Below are 22970 nucleotides of genomic sequence, written 5' to 3'. Positions count from 1 at the left end.
ATGGCAGTCAGGCTGGTCTCGAACTTCTGACCTCAAGTGATCTGCCTGCCTCGGCCTCCCAAAGTGCTGGGATCACAGGTATGAGCCACCGTGCCCAGCTAGGCTATTTTTTTTTTCCGTTTTTTTGTTTGTTAAAATGGTCTATGGACGTGCCATCCCCACCCCGCAAAAAAGAAAGAAAAAAGACTTCATGTCTTACATCATTTGCCAACTGGTATGAATGAAGAAATGAATTTAATTCCTGTGGCCAAATACTTTGCTCTCTAGGTGGCTGGACTAACACTTTGCAAAAATGGTATGGCAATAGTGTAGAACATATCCCCACTCCTGAAAAAACAAACAAACAAAAAATCTGAAAATGCCTGAAATATCCTTTCTAGGGAAAGAGCTACCTTCCACCCAACAGATCCAGGTAAGAACAGAGTGATAATAGTGACTTCCCTTCCTCTCTCCCAGTCTACTTATTTTCACTTTTCACCTGTCCTGCTCTTCAGGGCACCCATCTCTTTTTCCCTTCCCCCCACCCCAAATCAGGTTATTCTGTGACTTTTATTTCCTTAAAAGTTTTTGTTGTAAAATAGTACACAGGTTATACCATTCAACTTTGAAGTTATTTTTCCACTTAAATGAGACTACAAGGTCTTACTATTAGGAGAGATGAACCTTATTCTTGGACTCAGAATTTTGAGTCTCGTTTCCGCATGTTTGTGGTTTTTAGGTCAATTCCCTAGAAATTCGATCTTTGTACAATTAAGAGCAAAGTAACCATACAATGTTTCTGATCCTGTGAGCATAGGCGGTTAACTGCTTTGGAACTGGGATGCAAACTCGCTATCTCACAAATGGATTACCTATTAAGTTAGTACACACAAAATCTAGTTAAAGTGCTTCACAACCTCATCCACCAGCACATCATCACATATCACACAAAATACAATCATCACAGTAATGGGAAAACTGATTCTTGAGCCAGATTTCTAAAAAAGAGGTATTGTGGACAGTGTTTCCACCTCTTGAATTTAACTTCTTTGTTGGCAACTATACTTGAAGGTAACAGGGAGAGACATCTCTTAGTTGGCAAAACACAGACATAAAACCTCAGCATTTTCCCCCAGGATGACAGCAAGATATCAAGGTTGCCAAAGAAGGGAGTGTTAACCTAATCCAGTGAGTGAAACAAGATTTTAAAATACAACAAAAATGTTCCAATGGGGGAAAAAAGGTACTTCACCAGTTCACTTTAAAAACGTTGGCAATGGTTGATGGGCTTGTTTCAGGAGATATCTGACTTGGTACCAAGAGGATTAAGAGGCTGGGGATAATACGTTTGTGCAGCAAAATGATTATGTGACTGACTTTTAAAAAAAAACAGTATTCTGCCCCATTGGATACATACACATAGCACAGGTAAAATGAAATATACTTTTAAGTGCCCGTTTTGGTGCCACTGGCCAAAATTAAAACTCTCCTTCCGTATGTGAGGTGACTTGAAATTTTTTTGCTTTAAATGCCTGCCTTCACGGTACGTGAAAGTGGGAGACCGGTTTGGAAAGCTGGGGCTAAGGGGGCTGGGAGCGAGATGGCTGTCTGTGAATCAGAAAGCTGGATGTGTGTGAGAAAAATCCTCCTCCAGCCTCGGAGGGGGTGTCTCCCCTAATACCAGCTCCCTCCCCCCGGGCTCGTGGGGCGGGTCTGGTTTGCTCAGTAGCGGCAGCGGCCGCAGCAGCAGCCCCGGGGCTGAGCGGCGGTGGCCTCCTGGTAGCGCAGGCAAGCGGCGGCTCCAAGAGCGCGAGGCCCTGGGGAAATCCGGCCGAGGCTGCTGCCGGGATGGAGGTAGCCTCCAGTGGAGCCGGAGTCACCGGGAACGAATTTCCTCCCCAGCTCAGCTCCCCTACAGCTTGGCTAGGCCTGCTCCGAGCGCCTGCGAGGTGGAGGAGGCCTGCGCCTCGGGCCTGGCAGCGGCAGCCGGCGAGAGAGGCGGACACAGCGGGGTAACCGGCGAGCCGTAGCCGCTCTCGGAAACCTACGCTGCCACGGCCGCTCATTGTCTCGCCCCTTCCACCCGGGGGGCAAACAGGAAGCGCGCCGCCTGGCACAGCGACGGACGGGCGCCTGGACCAATGAGCACATCCGACGGAGAACACGGCGGCGAATAAGTGCCAAGAAGAGGGGCGGGAGTTCCGGGCAGGCTGTCACCCTCTTCCCCCCTTTTGGGCTGGAGGCTCCACCTTTTGTGTTTCCCGCACAGTCAATCAAAATAGGAAAAAAAAATCCCCGGACCGCTCCGGCCGTGTCCGCCGCCGCTTCCCGCATCCTCTCCCGCCGCCGCCGCCTTCGCTCCTCACCATGTGTAAGGCGGCGGGGAGCCCCGCCTGAGGTGCCCTAAACACACTATGACCGGTACGTAAAGCCGAGAGAGCAACCCTTGCTGCTGCCGCCGCCGCCGCTGCCGCCGACCACAGCCAGCCCGGGGCCGCTGCCGCCGGTCCCGGCCCCGTGTGTGCGACCGAGTGTCTGTGAGAGGCAGAAAGCTGCACTCCCCTGCGCCTCCCTCCCCTCCCCGCCAGCCACCGTCCACCCCCGAAGCCCCAGCAACGCCGTCTCCCCGCCAGGCCCCAGGGCGGGCGGCCCGGTCCGCCGGGAGCGCATCCCCCTGTGTGCGGGCGCGGGCGGGCGTGTGTGAGTGACTGACGGTGCGAGAGGAGCGAGCGCGAGTGAGAGCGAGCGGCGCGAAGGGAAAGGGGAGGAGAGGAGAGGGGGCAGGGGCAGCGCGGGGAGGAGGAGGAGGAGGGAAAGAGGAGGAGGAGGAGGGTTACAGGCAGCGGCGGGCGGGGGCAGCAGCAGGAGGGGAGGAGGGAGCCGCCGCCGCCGCCGCCGCCGGGGGGCGGGTGGGGGAGGGGAAGGGGCCTGGGTCCGGGCTTTGGGAGTAATTTCGCCTCGGCCCGCGGGCCCCCTCCCTCTCCGCCACCCGCCTTCCTCCCCACCCCCACCCCCCCGCGCTGTGCCTGCAGCTCCCGAAAAGCCCGTGAAACAAGAGGAAATGGCTGCCTTGGACGTGGACAGCGGCGGCGGCGGTGGTGGTGGCGGCGGCCACGGCGAGTATCTGCAGCAGCAGCAACAGCACGGAAACGGCGCGGTGGCGGCGGCGGCGGCCCAGGTGAGGAGCGGCTGAGCCCCGGCCCGGCTCCCCCCTCGCGCCGCTTTCTCCTCCCCTCGCCTCTCCCCTCCCTCCTCGCCTCACCCCTCCCTCCTCGCCTCTCCCCACCCCTCCCCACCCCTCCCCTCCCCCCGCCTCGGGAGCTGCCCGCCCGAGGCGCCAACGCTCCGACCCCGCCCGCGCCGCCCCGCCCCGCCCGCCTGCCGCCTTTTTGTGCGCGTGTGAGTGTGGGCCCCAGCGTGCCCTCTCGGGGGTGGGTTCCGGGCGGAAGGCGGAGGCCCGGCGCGCTAGCCCGCCGCCCGCCTGCCCGCAGACCGGGGAGCCGGGGTTCGTGGAGCGGGGGACGCCAGGCGGGGGCCGGCGGCGGGACCAGGAGGAGGAGGAGAGTGCGGGTTGGCGCTCGCCCGGGCGCAGTCGGCGGGGATCGAGTCGCACTTCCTGTGCGAGCGGCGGCCCGGCCCTAACCGCCACCCCCTCCCGCTGTCTCCCTCTCTGAACCCGCCCATTGGGGGTAGGACACTCAGCCGTCACCGCTCGCTCTGCTGGCCGCTACCTGCAGCAAGATAGGGCCGCCATCGCCGGGCGACGACGAGGAGGAGGCGGCCGCCGCAGCCGGGGCCCCCGCCGCCGCCGGAGCGGTAAGTCCCGCGCGCGGCCCGCCCCCGCTGAGGCCCGGCGCCCGCCATCCGGGGCCCGTAGCGCGCCCGCCCAAAAGGCCTCCCCGGCGCCCGCGCTTCTCCCGAGCCGCACGGGCCGCTGGGCTCCAGGGCGCCCTTTCCTGCTCTTTCGCATCCCTGTTTGGATCTGAAGCCAGCCCAGGCTTTCTCGAAATTGTCACTGCGGCACCTCGCGCAAAATTCTTCACAAAATGAAGTCTGAGAGGGCGGGGGTAGAGGACTCCAAAATGGATGTTTGAGCGATTCATATCAGTGCTGAAAACTCCTTCGCTGAACACTACAAAATTTTCAAGCACAGCCTATCGGCCATAGATAGTATCAACTAGAAGCAGTGTCTTTAGTTTTTAGTATTTTTGAACCTGGGGCATTTTCTGTTGGAAGTTACAGGATCTTACTGTTTTAAATCATACATTATTTTTAAAAAATGAGGGTTTATTATTTGAATTATCCTTTTGTATGCAGGAGTGAACACTTTTTGCTTTTTTAGTGACCATTCAAAATCGTTGAATTTTAGTTTTTGCAGACTACTTAAATTTGCAGTGACTTTTTTTGTAAGGGGCGTTAAGTGAAACATTAAGCAGCCTTTGAAATTAGCAAGTTGCTTAGATAGTACTTTATCTTTTGAAATTGAATATGACTATCAGTGTTAGAAAAGTATATGTAAGAAATTGTATTTACATGCATGCTAATACTGCAATACTTACAGTTGAATATGATTGGCAAAAGTATATTTTTGTTTTATTACGACTGCTAGTCAGGTAAGATGTGGTGGGATTCTTTCTGTAGTGTTTTCACAGTGTCCGGGGCAAGGGGAGGAGCTCGCCTGTGTTATGTGAGGGGTTAATACAAATAGGGTAGGAATAGTTTTTAGACTGTTAATTGTGAATTTTACATTTGGATCATCACTGTTGTATTGTGTAGATTTGTTCACCTGTTAATGAAAACCCTCTCGTGTGTGTGTGTGTGTGGGGGGGGGTAGATCATAGGAATTGATTTGTGGAGTGATATTTTGAATAGTCACTGAAGAAAGAGAAGTTTGGTATTTGGTATAGTCTACAGCAAATGCTTAGTACGTCCAGATTTTTTTTTTTTAAAGTTAAACCAATGTTAAGCTATTATTGGTAAATAGATTTGTAATTTTAGTGTTTCGTTATAGGGGATGTGAATAGTTTTAATGTCTTTTTTCATAAGCAGATTAAGATGTAAAAATGTAAAATTGTATTAGGCATTGTTATTTTTAAATACTTTTATGGATTGGTAGGCCTTTATTTCACCTCATTTCAGCTTCACTAAGGGTTGGTAGACCTTTTTTATGAACTGTATCCCTCTAGTTCCAAAGTGCCAAAAGAAATTGACTATCTTAAACTGCATAAGTAAAATTGAAAAGCAGATTGCTTCTACTGATCTTTTTTATATTTCAAATGGAACAAAACTTTTCTTGTAGCTGTAATTTGTAAAGTTTAGGTATCAGTTTACAGATGGGGGAGGGGAGAAGTAAGGAACTATGGGTGAAAAATGTGTATGTACATATATATGTGAGTCTGAGGCCCAAGGATAGAATACTGTCTCCAGCCTTAGCCAGCTGTGGCCATATGCTTGTAGGGAAGTTTCCGTGCTGCTTTAGCTGCTTTTCTGAATTACCAAATCATTCCTGACAACACATATTTTGCCAGATGAACATGAACTAGAATCAATCTGATAAATCTCAAATCATAATTTGCCAATCATAGTAAAATGAAAATAGTTTTGCCTAAAAAAAAAAAAATCCTAAATCATATATTTCTTTATGATATTTGGTACCTGCGCCCAAGATTTTTCGCTTTGAGTAAAATTGGTAAGACTGGCTTGCGTATATTTGCCTTAGCAAATAGAAAAATCATTTTTCCAGTGCAAATATGAACTTGATATTTTTTCAGCACATCTTAGAAAAGGAAGGAAATTTACGTGAGTTCATGGGCTTAGATAATCTTTTATTACTCAAATGATTCGGAATTATGAGAGGTTATAGCTGTGTTTTTAAATAATTGTGTTTTGGAATAATTTTAAATTTATAGAAAAGTTGGAAATACAGAACTGAGAATCGTCTCATACCCTTCATCCGGTTTCCCCTAATGTTAGCATCATGATGACACATTTGTCCAAACTAAAAAATGAACATTGGTATGAATTACTAACTAGACTTTGTTTGCATTTCACCAGCTTTTCCACTAATGTCCATTTTCTCTTCTGGGATCCAGTCTAGGATTCCACATTGCTTATATATTGTGTTTAAACAAGTGGAAATACACACGTACAGATCAACTTTATGCCAGTTTAGCTTGGTATTTTGAGATTAAAAGGGCCTTGAAAAGCCAATCAACTGTGCTGAAGATTGCTTTTAATATTTGGATTTTGAATTTGGATCCTAGCCAAGGGTGTTTGGTTACCCACAGTACATTGCTGAAGAAGTCTAGTCACAAAGCAGTCTCACAGGTAGTGTTCTACAATGTGGACTCTGAAAGATGGTTTTATAGCAGCGCTCCTTTGTGCTTAAGTTGTGTGGCTAATTTTAGTAGTAAACCAGGAAATAGAAAAAAGTAGACCTTTGTGCAAGTATTAACTTTGACCAGTTTGCATTTATGTGAACTTGTGGATTTTTAATTTACCTCATTTGCACTTTAGTGTAATAAAATAAGTGACTATTATTTATTTATTTATTTTGAGACGGAGTGTCACTCTGTCCCCCAGGCTGGAGTGCAGTGGCGCGATCTTGGCTCACTGCAAGCTCTGCCTCCCGGGGTTCACGCCATTCTGCCTCAGCCTCCTGAGTAGCTGGGACTACAGGCGTGTGCCACCATGCCCGGCTAATTTTTTTTTTTTTTTGTATTTTTTAATAGAGACGGGGTTTCACCGTGTTAGCTAGGATGGTCTCAATCTCTTGACCTCGTAATCCATCCGCCTCAGCAATCCACCCGCCTCAGCCTCCCAGAGTGCTGGGATTACAGGCGTGAGCCACCGCGTTTGGCCTAAAATAAGTGACTATTATGAAAGTGATTGCTTGATTTTTGGTTTAAGTTGTAAATTTAGTGTTCCTTAATATGGCACATAAATGTTGTTGAGCTAAAAAATAAGTAATAGCTTACTTCAAAAAATGTTATTTTGCCATTATTTAAATAAGACCTATGCTGTCGTTGTAACTAATTCATTGGGTAGGGTGATTTTATTTGAAGTCTGTTTCAGTTCTTTTAGTGCTCTTTGAAGATTTTAAGAAACTTGAATATTTGCTCTTAGTTCGTAGTTTGTTTCCACCTCAGCTTCACGCTTGTTCTTGTTTCCAATTATGCTCCTTCCTTTCCTGTTTCTGGCTTTCATAAAGGCATTCGTAGGAACTAAGTTAATGATCATTTCCAAATACTATGCAATAGTTGGTGTGAATTTTTTCTTTTTTCGTTTCCATAGGTATATTTGTATGTAGAGAGACTTAGAGTGCCTTAGTTACAATTTCTTACCATACGAATGCCAACATTCATGTTAGTTGGTGTTTTGTTTGTTTTTTGAGAAAGTCTCGCTTTGTCTCCCAGTCTGGAGTACAGGTGCACTTTTACAGCTCACTGCAACCTCAACCACTGGGCTCAATTGATCCTCCCACCTCAGCCTCCCTAGTAGCTGAGACTACAGGCACATGCCACCACACTTGGCTAATTTTTGTATTTTTTGTAGAGATGGGGTTTCGCCATGTTGCCTAGGCTAGTCTTGAACTCCTAGACTCAAAGAATCCACCTGCCCATGTTTTGTTTGTTAGTTGTCCAGTAAGAATATTAGGTACTGAGAGAAACACTGGTGGATTTTTAATTTAGTTTGTAAACTTATGTAGACATAAGTTATGTAGAGAATTATCTTGCTTCTAAATCAAATACTAGTTCTCGTCTAGGTTGCCTGTTTTAATTTTTTTTACTTTTATTTTTTTGAGACTGAGTCTTGCCCTGTCACCCAGGCTGGAGTGTGGTGGCGGAATCTCGGCTCACTGCGACCTCCGCCTTCCAGGCCCAAGCCGTTCTTCTGCCTCAGCCCCCGAGTAGCCAGGACTGCAGATGTACACCATGCCCGGCTAATTTTTGTCTTTTTAGTAGAGGTGGGGTTTTACCATGTTAGTCGGGCTGGTCTCGAACTCCTCACCTCAAGTGATCTGCCCACCTCAGCCTCCCACAGTGCTGGGATTACAGGCATGAGCCACTGGCCCGGCCATGGTTGTATGTTTTTAAATCTCCTTTTCTTCTTTTGTTTTTGTAGTGTTTCCAGTAGTCTAACATCAAACATTTTTCATACTTTTTTTTTTTTTTTTTGTCTCAGATGATTTTCTAATTTATTCTTCTCCCATTTGGTATTTAGTGTACTTCATCTCTTTAGTGGTATATTGGTGATGAAATTTACACATGATGGTGCTTTACAAGGCTTTGTACTTTTGAAATATTTGGAGCTGATTCATTGTGGAATTGTGGAAATAGGTTTAAAATTGGTTTAGACTTTTTCATAGAAGGCTCTTAATACCTCAAAATTTGTTTTGATCTGTTCTGTCATTGTGTTTGCAATGATTTTAAAGTAAAATAACTATTCAGTAAATATATATAGATCTTACTGAGTGCCGGGAATTGTGCTGGGCATTTTAGTGGATGGTTTTCAAATCTATTCTCATAATCTTAGCAGTCACAGTGATCTTGGGATTGCACAGTGCTCAATAGTTTATAAAACTTAATATTTTTCTTCTGGTTCTTATGACCCTGCAAAGTAATGTTTTTCTGGTTGTTCACATGAGGAAATTGAGTTGCTCTAACTCACACAATTCCACAGTGTAGTCAGAACTAGAACTCAGTTCTGAGCTCTTTTTTTTCTAGTGTAATATATTATTTGTCGAGTGTAGTTTTGGCATAATTAATCTAGTAGTTTTCTGATTGAGTGTGTTTTTTCCATTCCATTTAGAAAATAGGGTAGTTAGCAAATTTTTTACAACTGCAAATTTATTATATTGAAAAAGTCCCTTTTCTTGCTTATTTTCCTTAAATTATCTGTTGCTTTTTTTTTTTTTTTTTTTCCCATCGTTGTGCTTCACAGGTATTTTAATATATGGTTTTCATTTCAGACTTATTCAGAGAAATTCAGAATACATCACTTTGCTCTAGGTTTAGAGATTTTCTTTCAATTAATGGCCTGACTTGCTGGGAAAAATGGCACTACAGTTTATTTTTATCTAGCTTCTGGAGAGGGGATGACTTGGGCAGTATTTACTCAGATTTGTCATTTGAGTAGCTGTATTTATTTTCAAGGAATTTCTTGATAGAAAGCTGTTCAATGATGGTTGAATATCTGTCTTTATTACTATTTTGTTAAAAAAAAAAAACTTTACATGCTGTAAATTTGACTTTTTTTTTTAAAAGAAAGTAAAGGGGACATAATGCCAGTACTGTAAAACTAATTTGTGTCTGAGTTACTATATTCTTTGATAAAAGCTCAATACTTGTAAATTTTATACCGGTCAGAAAAAATTTCAGTGGATCCTCCAGGTGAGCAGTAACCTTAAGAAGATAAAGATTGGATTTTAGACACCCTTTAGATTTTAGTATATAGGTTTAAATATTTGTAGTTGACTCGAAATGCCAAGAGACTGAAATGAAACATTCATCACTGTAATGTTAGGAAAGGTGACTTAACATTGTAATTTCTATACCAGATTGAAGTTACAGAGTGACATGTGACTTTAACGTCTGATGCTTCGTTTTAAAATTGTTTAGTAAGTACAATTTGAGTGTATTTAAGACAGATCACTATTTTAGTTCAGGCCTAGAGATTTGTATTGGGTTCCACAATTTCTCAGCCTTTAGTGTCTCCTCCCTTTCTTTTCAGTCTCCTTCACTGAGTCTTAGTTTATCTTTATAAAACACAGATGTGATTGCACCACTCACTTGCTTATAAACCTTTTATAGCTTTCACTCGCTATCTACAGGATAAAGTCCAAACAATTTAGTGGGATCTGTGAAGCCATTTGCAAGCCTTGATAAAAATGTCTAGTCCTGTTCCCCATTGTTTTCCTCTATGAATATGAGCCTTTTTGGGATCTTTTCTTCAATTTCAAACTTCATATTATTTTTTAGGGTTTCTTTTTGTCTGTGATTTTATTGTTTCTGTGCCTTTATTAGTGCCTCTTTTTTTAACTCACTACAGGGAAATCTTATATTCTAATACTACTTTAAAATACATTTATATGAAATCTTTTTTCAATCTTGTATCTTCCACAGAGTGTTTTGATCATATGACTAGTCTGTGCTACTTTTCACATTGTATTAGCATGGATGTGTGTATGTCTGCTTGGATTGACAGTGAACCATTTGAAGATTGGGATTGTATGTCATGGGTTTACTCACATGTGTGTTTCATCTTGGTAAATTACTTTCAAATATTTGAATTTAGTCATTTAACTGTGGTTCATCCACTGAAATAACTAACTGTACATACTTCTAAACTATGTCTTCATGAAAATTAGGTAATGAGTTTCTTTAAGAAACTTACGATTTTTTTAATCTTATTTGCATTAAGTTTTATGGAATGGTTTATGTTGAGATAACTGTGTATGTCTTAACTGATTTTTTGGTCATAGATTCTCACTGAGAATATAATGAAACCCTAGATTATCTTTCTCTCCCTCAAATTGTATTAGTACTTTGTCAGAAAGTTGGCATGCTGTTTTAAAGGGCTTCCAGTGCTGGGCTAGATATGCTTATGTTCCTATTGTCTAATGATATATGGAGTTACTGAACTCACAGGTAGATCTAGAAGGAAGTAGGAGAAGGATGACTTTATTTTGATGATAAATTACATAGGTCTTATTCCCTATCTTTGCCATTGGTCTTGGGGGTAGGAATGACACAAACATGATCCGGTGTTTAAGGGCCTGGGTTTTGGAGTTAAGCTTAGCCTAGTTTTAAATCCTGTCTTGCCTATTTGATAGCCATGTGATTTTTGTCCCTCAATTTTCTCAGCTGTGAAATAGGGATAATACCTATCTCATAGGATTATTTTAAGGAGTAAATTACATAATTCTGTAAACCCTTCTCATAGTACTTGGCATATAAAAGAAAACCTTAGGCCGGGCGCGGTGGCTCAAGCCTGTAATCCCAGCACTTTGGGAGGCCGAGGTGGGCGGATCACGAGGTCAGGAGATCGAGACCATCCTGGCTAACACGGTGAAACCCCGTCTCTACTAAAAAAATACAAAAAACTAGCCGGGCGAGGTGGTGGGCGCCTGTAGTCCCAGCTATTCGGGAGGCTGAGGCAGGGGAATGGCGTGAACCCGGGAGGCGGAGCTTGCAGTGAGCTGAGATCCGGCCACTGCACTCCAGCCTGGGCGACAGACCAAGACTCTGTCTCAAAAAAAAAAAAAAAAAAAAGAAAACCTTAAATGTTAGACATTATTGCTATTATTCCCTTGAGAAAATCTACTCTTGGACATTGACATGTAGGGTTTTATTTCTTTCTGTTTTTCTACAGTGGATTTTTTCCAGTCTTGCCTAATCCATAAACTATGGGGATGGTAACTGAGCTGCTAGTAGGTCCAGAAGCATACAGACTGTGGCTTTACCTACTATTCTAAGTTTGCAGAAGAATGCCAGGCATATACCAGAATACAAAAGATATATGCCAGGCGTTCTACTGAAAACTTACAGTAGTAGGTAAAGTCACAGTGTGTATGCTCCAGCTTCTAATTCTAGAAAAACCTTTCAAATTGGGCTATGTTATCATGTAGTCACAGGACAATGACTTTTTCTCATTCAGTTTTTTTAACATCTTTATTTTTCAATAGTTCATGGAAAAAGTAAAGAGTTTGATAGCTTAATGGAATAGCTCTAGCAATGAGTTTACTTCAGAGTATGTTAATAGATGCCACAAAAGAGTAGATTTCATTGTTTGGTTTTAGGTTTATAGCAATAATAAATCTTTTCTAACTCGGATGACTTAACACACTTTGCTAATGTTTCCTTTTTATACACAAATATAATGCACCTAATTTAGTCATAGCTATCTCCACTGTTGTGTTTTGTGTTTTAGCTATGTAGTGTTAGAGATCATAGATGCAGGATTAGAAGATTGGTCTGTGGTTGTGATGAACATTCTGAGAATTTTTTCTGTCCCACTCAAATAGGATGAATTGTCTTTGCAATAACAAAACTAGAAGTGATAATTGTAGTTCATATAGTACTGCTACTGTATTTGAACCCTATTGTGTTTTAAGATAAGTTGAATTTTCAGGTAGTAGGATTTATACCAGTTTTTAGAATTTTTTGAGGGTTGGTTTAAATATACCACAAATACATCACGTTTTTGTTTTCTTCATCCAGACAGGTGATTTGGCTTCTGCACAGTTAGGAGGAGCACCAAACCGATGGGAGGTTTTGTCAGCCACACCTACAACTATAAAAGATGAAGCTGGTAATCTAGTACAGATTCCAAGTGCTGCTACTTCAAGTGGGCAGTATGTTCTTCCCCTTCAGAATTTGCAGAATCAACAAATATTTTCCGTTGCACCAGGATCAGATTCATCAAATGGTACAGTGTCCAATGTTCAATATCAAGTGATACCACAGATCCAGTCAACAGATGGTCAGCAGGTTCAAATTGGTTTCACAGGCTCTTCGGATAATGGGGGTATAAATCAAGAAAGCAGTCAAATTCAGATCATTCCTGGCTCTAATCAAACCTTACTTGCCTCTGGAACACCTCCTGCTAACATCCAGAATCTCATACCACAGACTGGTCAAGTCCAGGTTCAGGGAGTTGCAATTGGTGGTTCATCTTTTCCTGGTCAAACCCAAGTAGTTGCTAATGTGCCTCTTGGTCTGCCAGGAAATATTACATTTGTACCAATCAATAGTGTCGATCTAGATTCTTTGGGACTCTCGGGCAGTTCTCAGACAATGACTGCAGGCATTAATGCCGATGGACATTTGATAAACACAGGACAAGCTATGGATAGTTCAGACAATTCAGAAAGGACTGGTGAGCGGGTTTCTCCTGATATTAATGAAACTAATACTGATACAGATTTATTTGTGCCAACATCCTCTTCATCACAGTTGCCTGTTACGATAGATAGTACAGGTATATTACAACAAAACACAAATAGCTTGACTACATCTAGTGGGCAAGTTCATTCTTCAGATCTTCAGGGAAATTATATCCAGTCGCCTGTTTCTGAAGAGACACAGGCACAGAATATTCAGGTTTCTACAGCACAGCCTGTTGTACAGCATCTACAACTTCAAGAGTCTCAGCAGCCAACCAGTCAAGCCCAAATTGTGCAAGGTATTACACCACAGACAATCCATGGTGTGCAAGCCAGTGGTCAAAATATATCACAACAGGCTTTGCAAAATCTTCAGTTGCAGCTGAATCCTGGAACCTTTTTAATTCAGGCACAGACAGTGACCCCTTCTGGACAGGTAACTTGGCAAACGTTTCAAGTACAAGGGGTCCAGAACTTGCAGAATTTGCAAATACAGAATACTGCTGCCCAACAAATAACTTTGACGCCTGTTCAAACACTCACACTTGGTCAAGTTGCGGCAGGTGGAGCCTTCACTTCAACTCCAGTTAGTCTAAGCACTGGTCAGTTGCCAAATCTACAAACAGTTACAGTAAACTCTATAGATTCTACTGGTATACAGCTACATCCAGGAGAGAATGCTGACAGTCCTGCAGGTGAGTCTTAAGTTATGTCATGCCATAAATAAAGTCAGTGAAAATACACAGAGGGAAATTTTTTGCTTCAGGTATTTATCAGCGTCAGGCTTACATTAGAAGTAATGATCAATGTTTGTGTGAAAATATGTTTGTATGAAAGTAGACATCAAAGTAGCTTCCAAATTATTGTTCTTTGAAAGTTTGTAGTTTTTGAGGTTAGGGATTCATTTTTCTAGTATGCCAATTACATTTATAGTTTTTTCTTAATTTTTTATTTGTTTTGACATTTGATTGATTGATTCAGGCATTATAAAATTTTTATTTGGCAGGTAGGCTGTCTTGGCCTTAGTGTAATGTGAATTAAAAATTTTATGCATTATATTTGGTTGAGGAGTCAGGTTGGTACAGTGAAAACATGGTACGGGGAGTAAATATGCCTCAGCCACTTGCTAGGTGTGTGATTTTGGCCTGGTTATTTTTCTTTTGCAAACTCGGTTTCCTCGTTGTCTAAAATGGAGGTGTTGGACTAGGTAACTGTCTAGGTGACCTTCCAGACCAAAAATCCTTTGATTCTGTGATAGTGGGCATTACATTAATCTTAATTGTGCTAGAAGTAGTTGTCAATAGTATTAGTAGACATTTCAGAAGTCTACTCTTTGAATGTTGTATAAGAATTAAATAATAAAGTTTAAAAAGAGATAGTGTAATTTTTACCCTATGAATGTTGTCTGTCTAGATAACATTTGATTGAATGTTTTGTTGTGCGGTAAGTCCTGAACTTTATTACTTTAATTCTGTTTTGTATTTGGATTTCTGTGGAGATTGTACTATTAACATTCTTTCACCAGGTCAGTGATTCTAAACTCTTAAAAGTGGGACACTTTAACTGAACTGATTCACATAACTCCCATCACCATTTAAAGCTTATCTTTTTTCTTTTGATAAATTTGTGATACGTGCTTAGAAAATAGGAATGGCCTTAGAACCTCAGATCTGTATTTGGAAATCCTGTAATTGCATTTGAGCCTTCTGAAGCTGTGATGATTTTTTTTAGGGGTTGGGATTAGGATTTCTGAAGCTGGTTTAGAGCAGTGGTTTTTTTGTTTTTTCTCTTTTTGAGATGGAGTCTCGCTCTGTCACAGACTGGAGTGCAGTGGCGTGATCTCAGCTCACTGCAACCTCTGCCTTCTGGGTTCAAGCAATTCTTGTGCCTCAACCTCCCAAGTAGCTGGGATTAGCTCCTGAGTAGCTGGGATTGCAGGTGCATGCCACCACGTCCAGCTAATTTTTGTGTTTTTAATAGAGATGGGGTTTCACCATGTTGGCCAGCCTGGTCACAAATTCCTGACCTCAAGTGATCCCCCCGCCTCGGCCTTGGCCTCCCAAAGTGCTGGGATTACAGGTATGAGCCACTACTCTGCTCTTGGCCTAGAGCAGTAGTTCTTAAAACGTGATCTGTGGACCATTGGATATCCCTGAGACCGTCTGAGAGGTCCTTCTTATCAAGCTACCCTAAGAAATTACTTGCCTTTTTCTCTGTGTTGACACTTTCAGTGGTGGTGGTAAGACTGCTTGTGTCTTAGCGTAAATCAAGGCAGTGACAGCAGACTGTAATAGTTGTTGCTGTATTCTTCATGACCATGCACTTGCAGTTAAAGAAAAATCCCAGCTTCACTCAAGAATGACCTTGATGAACAGTAAGAAAAGATATTTACTAAATCTTGACCCTTGAGGGCTGCATGTTTTTTAAAAAATAATAGCTTTATTGGGATATAATTCACATACCATAAAACTCACTCTTTATACAATTTGCTGGTTTTAACTGTGGTCATGGAGTTGTACAACCATCGTCACTATCTAGTTTTAGAGCATTTTTATTACCCCAAAAGGAAACCCATACTCTTTAGCAGTCACTCTTCATTCTCTTCCCCTCAGACCCTGACAACCGCTACTCTACTTTCTGTCCCTTCGGATTTGCCAGTTATTTCTTATCAGTGTAATTGTACAATATGTGACCTTTGGTGTTGTGGTTTCTTTCATTTAGCATGATGTTTTCAAGGTTCATCTGTGTCATAGTATGTGTCAGAACCTCATTTCTTTATATGGCTGAATACTATTCCATTGTATGCATATACCACATTTTATTTATCTACCGATAGACACTTAGGTTGTTTCCACTTTTTGGCTTTTATGAATAGTGCTGCTGTGTACTTTTGTGTAGGTAGCATTTTGTGTGGAAATGTTTTCTTTTGGGTATGTACCTGGGACTGGATTGCTGGGTTGTGTGGCAGTTGGGTTTAACTGATTTTCCAAAGAGACCATACCGTTTTACATTCTCATTGGCAGTATGTTGAGGGTCCCAGTTTCTCTCTAGCGCCACCAACCTTTTATTGCACATCTTTCTGATTACAGCTATCCTAATGGGTATGAAGTGGTATCTCTTTATGGTTTTGGTTTGTAGTTACTACTACATGTCTTTGTAGTATTCTTTGTGATGGAATGGGAAATACGCTTTAATAAAGCATTTTTACTGCATATCAAAATAAGAATTGTTTAAAAAACCACTTTTTTCCCCTCAGTTATGCAGTTCTGTGAGTTGCAAGCTGAACTAGATGCTGTTTTCATCAAATATTATTTTTACTTGGAAGAATGACTGATAAACTGGTTTTGAGATTAATGTAGTTAAGTGACAGATATTTCCTCAAAAAAAAAAAAAATGAGCCTGTCATGTGAAGGAAAAAAACTGGAAACTGCTTGCTGCTGATGACAGAATTTGCATTTTCCAGTGAAAATTAGAATTTTGAGAAACTCAAATCTATTATGAGCTTGATACCTTCTTAATACTAAATATTTTTCTGATGAGATGGGTAGTGATACAGCTTTTTTGATATTGTATTTTAATGAAATGTGCTAACACTTGGAAGATCTGTGTGATAGTTCAGTGAACCAGCAGATTTCAAATGACCAACTCATTATATTACAAAATTGTGCATGGGTAAAAGATCCATTCAAAGTGCAAGATAGACCAATAACAGTATAGAAAGTTTACAGTAGTGTCAGGTTCCACATTTGTACTGAACTTTAAGAAACTGCCACCTTTAAATTTGGTGTAGTATTCAAAGAAAACCCACAATTGGCTGAAAGGGTACTAAGTTATTCTTGCCCTTTCCAGGTACATATCTGTGAGAGTAGATACTCTTCATAAGCTTCAGCCCGAAACATGTATTGCAAGAGATTGAATGCAGGAGCAGATCTGAGACTTTAAATGTCTTCTTTTATTCACTCTAGACATTACAGAGATTTGTGAAAATGTAAAACATAGTTTTCTCATTAAACTTTTTTTGTTGTTTTGAAAAATGTTTTTCATAAAGTGTTAATTTATGTTAACGTAATGGATTTATTTTTGAATTAAATTTAAATTTCTGTTTATGATTCAGTAAATATCAATTTACACATATACTACATGAACAAAAGTTTTTTGTGAACGTCAGTAATATGTAAGTTTGGAAAGGAGTTCTGAGACTTAAAAGGTTTGAGAGTTAGGTGACAGATTACTAAAGACATGAAAGATAGTGTTTAGAAACCAGTTTTTAATGTGTTTACATAATTAATGTTACAGAGTTCTATAGGTGTTAGAAAAAAAATCTCTAGAAACTTTGATTTTTGTGGATTTATGTTGGTCATGAAATGATGTTGTTATGAAGCACTAAGTTCTTCAGTCAAGTAATTTCTTTTCAAATGTTACCAGAATAGAAACACTGTATGTATTTAATACAAAATGGAATTTTATTTTATTGAATGGTGCTCAAGAAGGGTAAAATAAATACTCCAGAAAGCCATTAAATTTGAATTTTGTCCTGATTTTAAAGGAATGGGGATATTATTTGAGAAAGTAAAAGTTAAAGCAAGTGAGAATAAAAATGCTGGATAAGACATAGCATATTTAGTAATAAAAATCAGGAAGTTTTCATTTTGAGGGTATAAACTTACTCTTGGTATACTTTCTAATTGGCAAGAAGGGAGATACATTAAGATGCTTTTTCTCACCAGAAAATCAGAGCAAAACATTTGTTTCAGTGTTACGTGTAGTATGCCCAGATGAAAATGCTGAAAACTTTGACACCCTTGGTTTGCCCCCCCACCTTTTTTTTTTTTTTTAAAGAGACAGGGTCTCTGTCTTCTAGGCTGAAATGCGGTGCTGTGATTATAACACATTGTGATCTCAAACTTCTGGCCTGAGCCTCCTGAATGTGTAGAACTGCAGGCTGGCACCACCATGCCCAGCTAAGTTTTAAATTTTTTGTAGAGATGGCATCTTGCTATGTTGCCCAGGTTGGTCTTGAACTGCTTGGCACAAGGAGTCCTCTTGCCTTGGCTTCCCAAAGGGTTGGAATTATAGGCATGAGCTACTGTGCCTAGCCTGTACTGTACTTTTGATAAGCATGACATTTATGTAACAATTTCCCAAAATAAAGGAGAAAGTATTTATTTATTTATTTATTTATTTATTTATTTATTTAAACCAGGGCTCTGGAATTTGCCTTTTTGTTTGTTTTTGTTAAGTTTAAAGGACCCCTTTAATAAAAATGACCTCTACTCCAGCCTGTTTTAAGCAGTAAGTCTGCCTTTGGTCCCTTCTTTTTTGGGGTACTTTTACTACTCTTTATCCTTTCGAAACCAAATCTCCATCTTCCTGGAAACATCAGGCGCCTAGCTGAAACCCTGCTAATCTTACATGTATCTGTCCATTTGTGGCTCACTGAGAAAAGCATGCTGCTTTAGGAAACTTTGTTGTTGTCTCATTTTTACTTTATCGTTGCTGTATATTTGAAACTGGGTAAGAGGAGGCAAAGTATGAATGTATGTATCTTTCCATTGTCAAAATTTTCCCCCAATTTAAGCCAAGACTTAATTCAGTCTCAAATTTTAGCCCTCTACCAGATTTTGTTTTATCTAAAATACAGTTTATCTTTCAAGACTGGGCACATTTAAAATGGAGTCAGGTGTTTGAAGTTGGAAGAAGAGTTTATAGAAGTCATGTCTTCTTAATAGCAAACAACTTAATGTTTAGAATTCCCCATTATTCATGAAAAACTGGACAGTTGCAGGTTAACTGGTAGCTGTCTTTTTGTATTAGAGAAAATAGAAACCTTACAAAAGGTAGGAATTTTTTTTTTTTTTTTTTTGAGACGGAGTCTCGCTCTGTCGCCCAGGCTGGGGTGCAGTGGCCGGATCTCAGCTCACTGCAAGCTCCGCCTCCCGGGTTCACGCCATTCTCCTGCCTCAGCCTCCAGAGTAGCTGGGACTACAGGCGCCCGCCACCTCGCCCGGCTAGTTTTTTGTATTTTTTTAGTAGAGACGGGGTTTCACCGTGTTAGCCAGGATGGTCTCGATCTCCTGACCTCGTGATCCGCCCGTCTCGGCCTCCCAAAGTGCTGGGATTACAGGCTTGAGCCACCGCGCCCGGCCCAAAAGGTAGGAATTTTTAACTTAATATTTAAGTTTTTGTTTTGTTTTGTTATACTTTAAGTTCTAGGGTACATGTGCACAACGTGCAGATTTGTTACATATGTATGCATGTGCCATGTTGGTGTGCTGCACCCTGTAACTCGTCATTTACATTAGGTATATTTCCTAATGCTATCCTTCCCCCCTCCCCACATGCAGAAAAGCCCAGAGTTAGATTCATTGCTGAAAACAAGAGCCTGGAGTAGGGCTCTTTTTTGTTAAAGGGGAGCTACGGAAAGTTGTTGCTGTTTGTTATCCTGAGGTATGACTTAAATGAAGATTTACAGAGATGAGACGATGATGCAGGGAAATAGGAGGACATCAGCACAGTCTTACGACCACCACATATGAACCAGTTTGAACCATTGAACTGTTAGCTGAGTGTTTCGATTTGTGATATAGCCAGTATTACTACTTGGAAGACTTATATATGAGTTCTGGGGCTTGCAAAAATGGCAGACCCATAATAGTAATACTGAGAAAGATAGAAAAAAATTATATTCAAGATGATCCTGAAAACCTAAATTCCAAAATACATGAAGGCAAAATCTATGAAAGATAGCTGATAAAATCAACAATTAGGAGATGAATTCATGTCAGATTAAAGAAAATAAACCATTCTGTTAAAGAGTTTAAAAATCAGTATGCTTGTAATTGTCAGTGAGATAAAAGAAGCAATAGCATCTATAGAAAAGAAGTGAAACAAAAACAGTAGATATGAAAAAACAATCAAATCCTGGATATGAGAAACACATTTCATTGATTCTAAGACACATTTCTGAAATTGGGGTGCATCTTGCAATTCAAGACATGTCAGTGTTTCTGTCTCTTTTTTTTTTAAACTGGTAGTGCTTTCTCTTAGATGAAATATAAAAGTTTTTCGGGGAGAAAAAAGACAACCTTTAGAATGGATTGAGCAAATAGTAATATACTGAGGAATTTACCCAGAATACCACACGGATAATGAACGAGCAATTAAGACATGGAGGATAGATTGAGAGCCACCACTGTAGAAATTTCAGAGAAAAAGAATAAAGTGAATGGCAAGAGAAGCAACGTTTGATGAAATAATGGCTAAGAATTTTCTTGTGTTGAAGAAATATAATCTACAGATCAAGTTTTATTTCAAGTATGTAGATAAGTAGAAATAAGTTCATCTCTGACTTAAACTGAAATCACAGACATTACAGAGATGTTACATTAACATCTTAAATGTTAACAGAGAGAAGACAGATTACTTACAAGGAATGATAGATAGCCCAGCCAAGCATGGTGGCTCATGCCTGTAATCCCCAAAAAAATAAAGCCAGGTGTGGTGGTATGCACCTGTAGTTGTAGTTACTGGGGAGGCTAAGTTGGGAGGATTGCTTGAGCCTGGCAGGTCAAGGCTGCAGTGAGCTGTGATTGTGCCACTGCACTCCACACTGGTGACAGAGTGAGGCCCTGTCTCAAAAAAAAAAAAAAAAAAAAAAAAAGGTGTATCTTTCTTTTTAGCCACACAGATGTCAGAAGATCATAGAGTAGTATTCAGAGTGCTGAGAGAAAATAACCAGCAGCCCAGAATTCAGTGAGCAATTAAACTATTCAAGATTTAGAGATTAGTGAAGATATTTAAAATACTATTATTCAAAGATCTTTATTGAACTGACTACTACAGGATTAAGTAGGAAAAATGGATCCTGAGGAAATGAGTTGAAAATGAGGAAATAACAATAATTACAGAAATGGATTTTAAAAATTGGTAATTTGAATCCCGGTGTGGTGGTATATGCCTTTAGTTTCAGCTACTCAGGAGGCTGAGGTGGGAGAATTGCTTGAGGCCAGGAGTTTAAGACCAGCTTGGGCAAGATAGACCCCCATCTCTTTAAAAAAAAAAAAAAAAAAAAAAAAAAAAGATAATATTGGTAACTTAAAAATGTAGAAAATTTCAAAAGTACACAAAAACAATACGTAATGAACCTTCCACGTACCCCTTTCCCAGCTTTAGCAATGATGATCACCCTGCTATTCTTTCTTTTATTTCTACCATTTAAAGTTTTATTTTTGCTGAGTTATTTAATCAATGTATTATTATTTTTGAGAGCGTATCTTACTCTGTCACCCAGGCTGGAGTGCAGTGGTGCAATCTTGGCTCATTGCAGCCTCCACCTCCTGGGTTTAAGTGATCCTCCTGCGTCGTCATCTTGAGTAGCTGGGATTACAGGAGCCTGCCACCATGGCTGGCTAATTTTTGTATTTTTTAGTAGAGATGGGATTTCACCACGTTGGCCAGGCTAGTTTTGAACTCCCAACCTCAAATGATCCGTCCACCTCAGCCTCCCAAAGTGCTGGGATTAAGGCATGAGCCAACAGGCCTGACCTTTGCTGAGTTATTTTAAAGCAAATCTGACATCATATAATATTGTCCCAAAATACTAATGGAGTGGTTCTCAGTGTGTGGTCTGAGACCCCTGGGGGAGGTGTCCCTGTGATCCTTTAATGGGAGAGTGGAGTCAAAGCTATTTTCATAATATTAAGATGTTATTTACCTCTTTCACCTCACAAGTAGTGTACAGTGGAGTTTTTATTAGGGAAGCTGAACAATTTTGCATGTTTATTGGCTAATTGTGTTTTTTTGTTAAATTGCCTTTTATGTTTTTTGCTTATTTTCCCCCACTAGTATAGCATACTTCTTGTATACTGTATACATAAAGATGTTGTAAAACGTCTTTATATGTCCGGGATATTAATCTTTTGTCCCACACTACAAATAATGTCATCATTTTTTTGCCTTCAAGTTTAGTCATGTTGGGTTGAGGTATACGTAAATTCTTACTTGACTCTTTTTTAGTATAATAATTTAGAAACTTTGAGATGTAGTTTTTTTTTTTTTTTTTTTTTTTTGAGACGGAGTCTCGCTCTGTCGCCCAGGCTGGAGTGCAGTGGCCGGATCTCAGCTCACTGCAAGCTCTGCCTCCCGGGTTCACGCCATTCTCCGGCCTCAGCCTCCCGAGTAGCTGGGACTACAGGCACCCGCCACTTCGCCCGGCTAGTTTTTTGTATTTTTTAGTAGAGACGGGGTTTCACCGTGTTAACCAGGATGGTCTCGATCTCCCGACCTCGTGATCCGCCCGTCTCGGCCTCCCAAAGTGCTGGGATTACAGGCTTGAGCCACCGCGCCCGGCCGAGATGTAGTTTTTAAATTTAGTTTGTATTGATTTACACGTCTTCTGATGTAGTGGGAACAGTATGTGGAAGAAATTGGGAATTTTAAATTATACTTTCTTAGACTAGAAGATCTAAAATGCATTGTGTGACCTTTAAAGTAATTTTAAATATATGGTTTTGGTCACACTTTGGTTTCTTAGTATTCTATGGAAAAATAGTGTTCATAGTTCCATGAGACCCATCCTTGAGGATGATACTTTCCATCAACCTGGAGTGTATGTAATTTAATAATAGTAAATACTATAACCATTTACTTGTTCTGATATAGCTGTGTGATTTAAACCATATAATTTTAGAGAGCTCAAATAATTCAACTTATTTAAATGCATCTTGAACGAATGGCTGCTCAGTGTTTGTTTTTTGTGGAGATAAGGTTTCACCATGTTGGCCAGGCTGGTCTCAAACTCCTAGTTTCAAGTGATCCAGCTGCCTTGGCCTCTCAGAATGCTGGGATTACAGGCGTGAACCACTGCCCCACCATTGGTGGGTTTTTTTTTTTTTTAATACTTTTCTCTTTAATTTGTTTTCTGGAATAGTGTATTTAGTTTATAATTAACCAAATTTACCCCATAATTTAGTCAGCAACAATAATGCAAATAAGGATTCTGGATGAACATAAAAGAATGGAAATCACCTGATGTGTGCTCTTCATTAGAGTGTTGATATATTTTTCAGTAATGCCGTATTTTAATCCAAGAGGAGAACTTTTTTAC

The 22970-nt window shown here is 40.9% G+C and overlaps 1 protein-coding gene across 3 annotated transcripts in view; it reads left to right on the top strand.

Annotated features, from left to right (window-relative positions):
• The first annotated feature begins 1315 nt into the window (after positions 1-1315).
• SP3 (Sp3 transcription factor) overlaps positions 1316-22970 on the top strand; it is a 59258-nt gene continuing 37603 nt past the window's right edge. The window contains exons 1-5 of one of the 3 annotated variants that reach the window (XM_025404914.1): positions 1316-2400; positions 3012-3157; positions 3673-3795; positions 12201-12291; positions 12391-13560. In XM_025404914.1, coding sequence (XP_025260699.1) covers positions 2394-2400; positions 3012-3157; positions 3673-3795; positions 12201-12291; positions 12391-13560 — 1537 coding nt within the window. In that variant the 5' untranslated portion in view covers positions 1316-2393. Of the gene's footprint in view, positions 2401-3011; positions 3158-3672; positions 3796-12200; positions 13561-22970 lie in introns of all 3 variants that reach the window. The other 2 variants (XM_025404913.1, XM_025404912.1) reach the window with 2 other exon arrangements.

This window comes from Theropithecus gelada, chromosome 12 (assembly GCF_003255815.1).
Source record: "Theropithecus gelada isolate Dixy chromosome 12, Tgel_1.0, whole genome shotgun sequence".
In the NCBI taxonomy this organism is placed as follows: domain Eukaryota; kingdom Metazoa; phylum Chordata; class Mammalia; order Primates; family Cercopithecidae; genus Theropithecus; species Theropithecus gelada.
The sequence above is the reverse complement of the archived record's forward strand: the minus strand, read 5'-3'. Positions and strand labels throughout refer to the sequence as shown.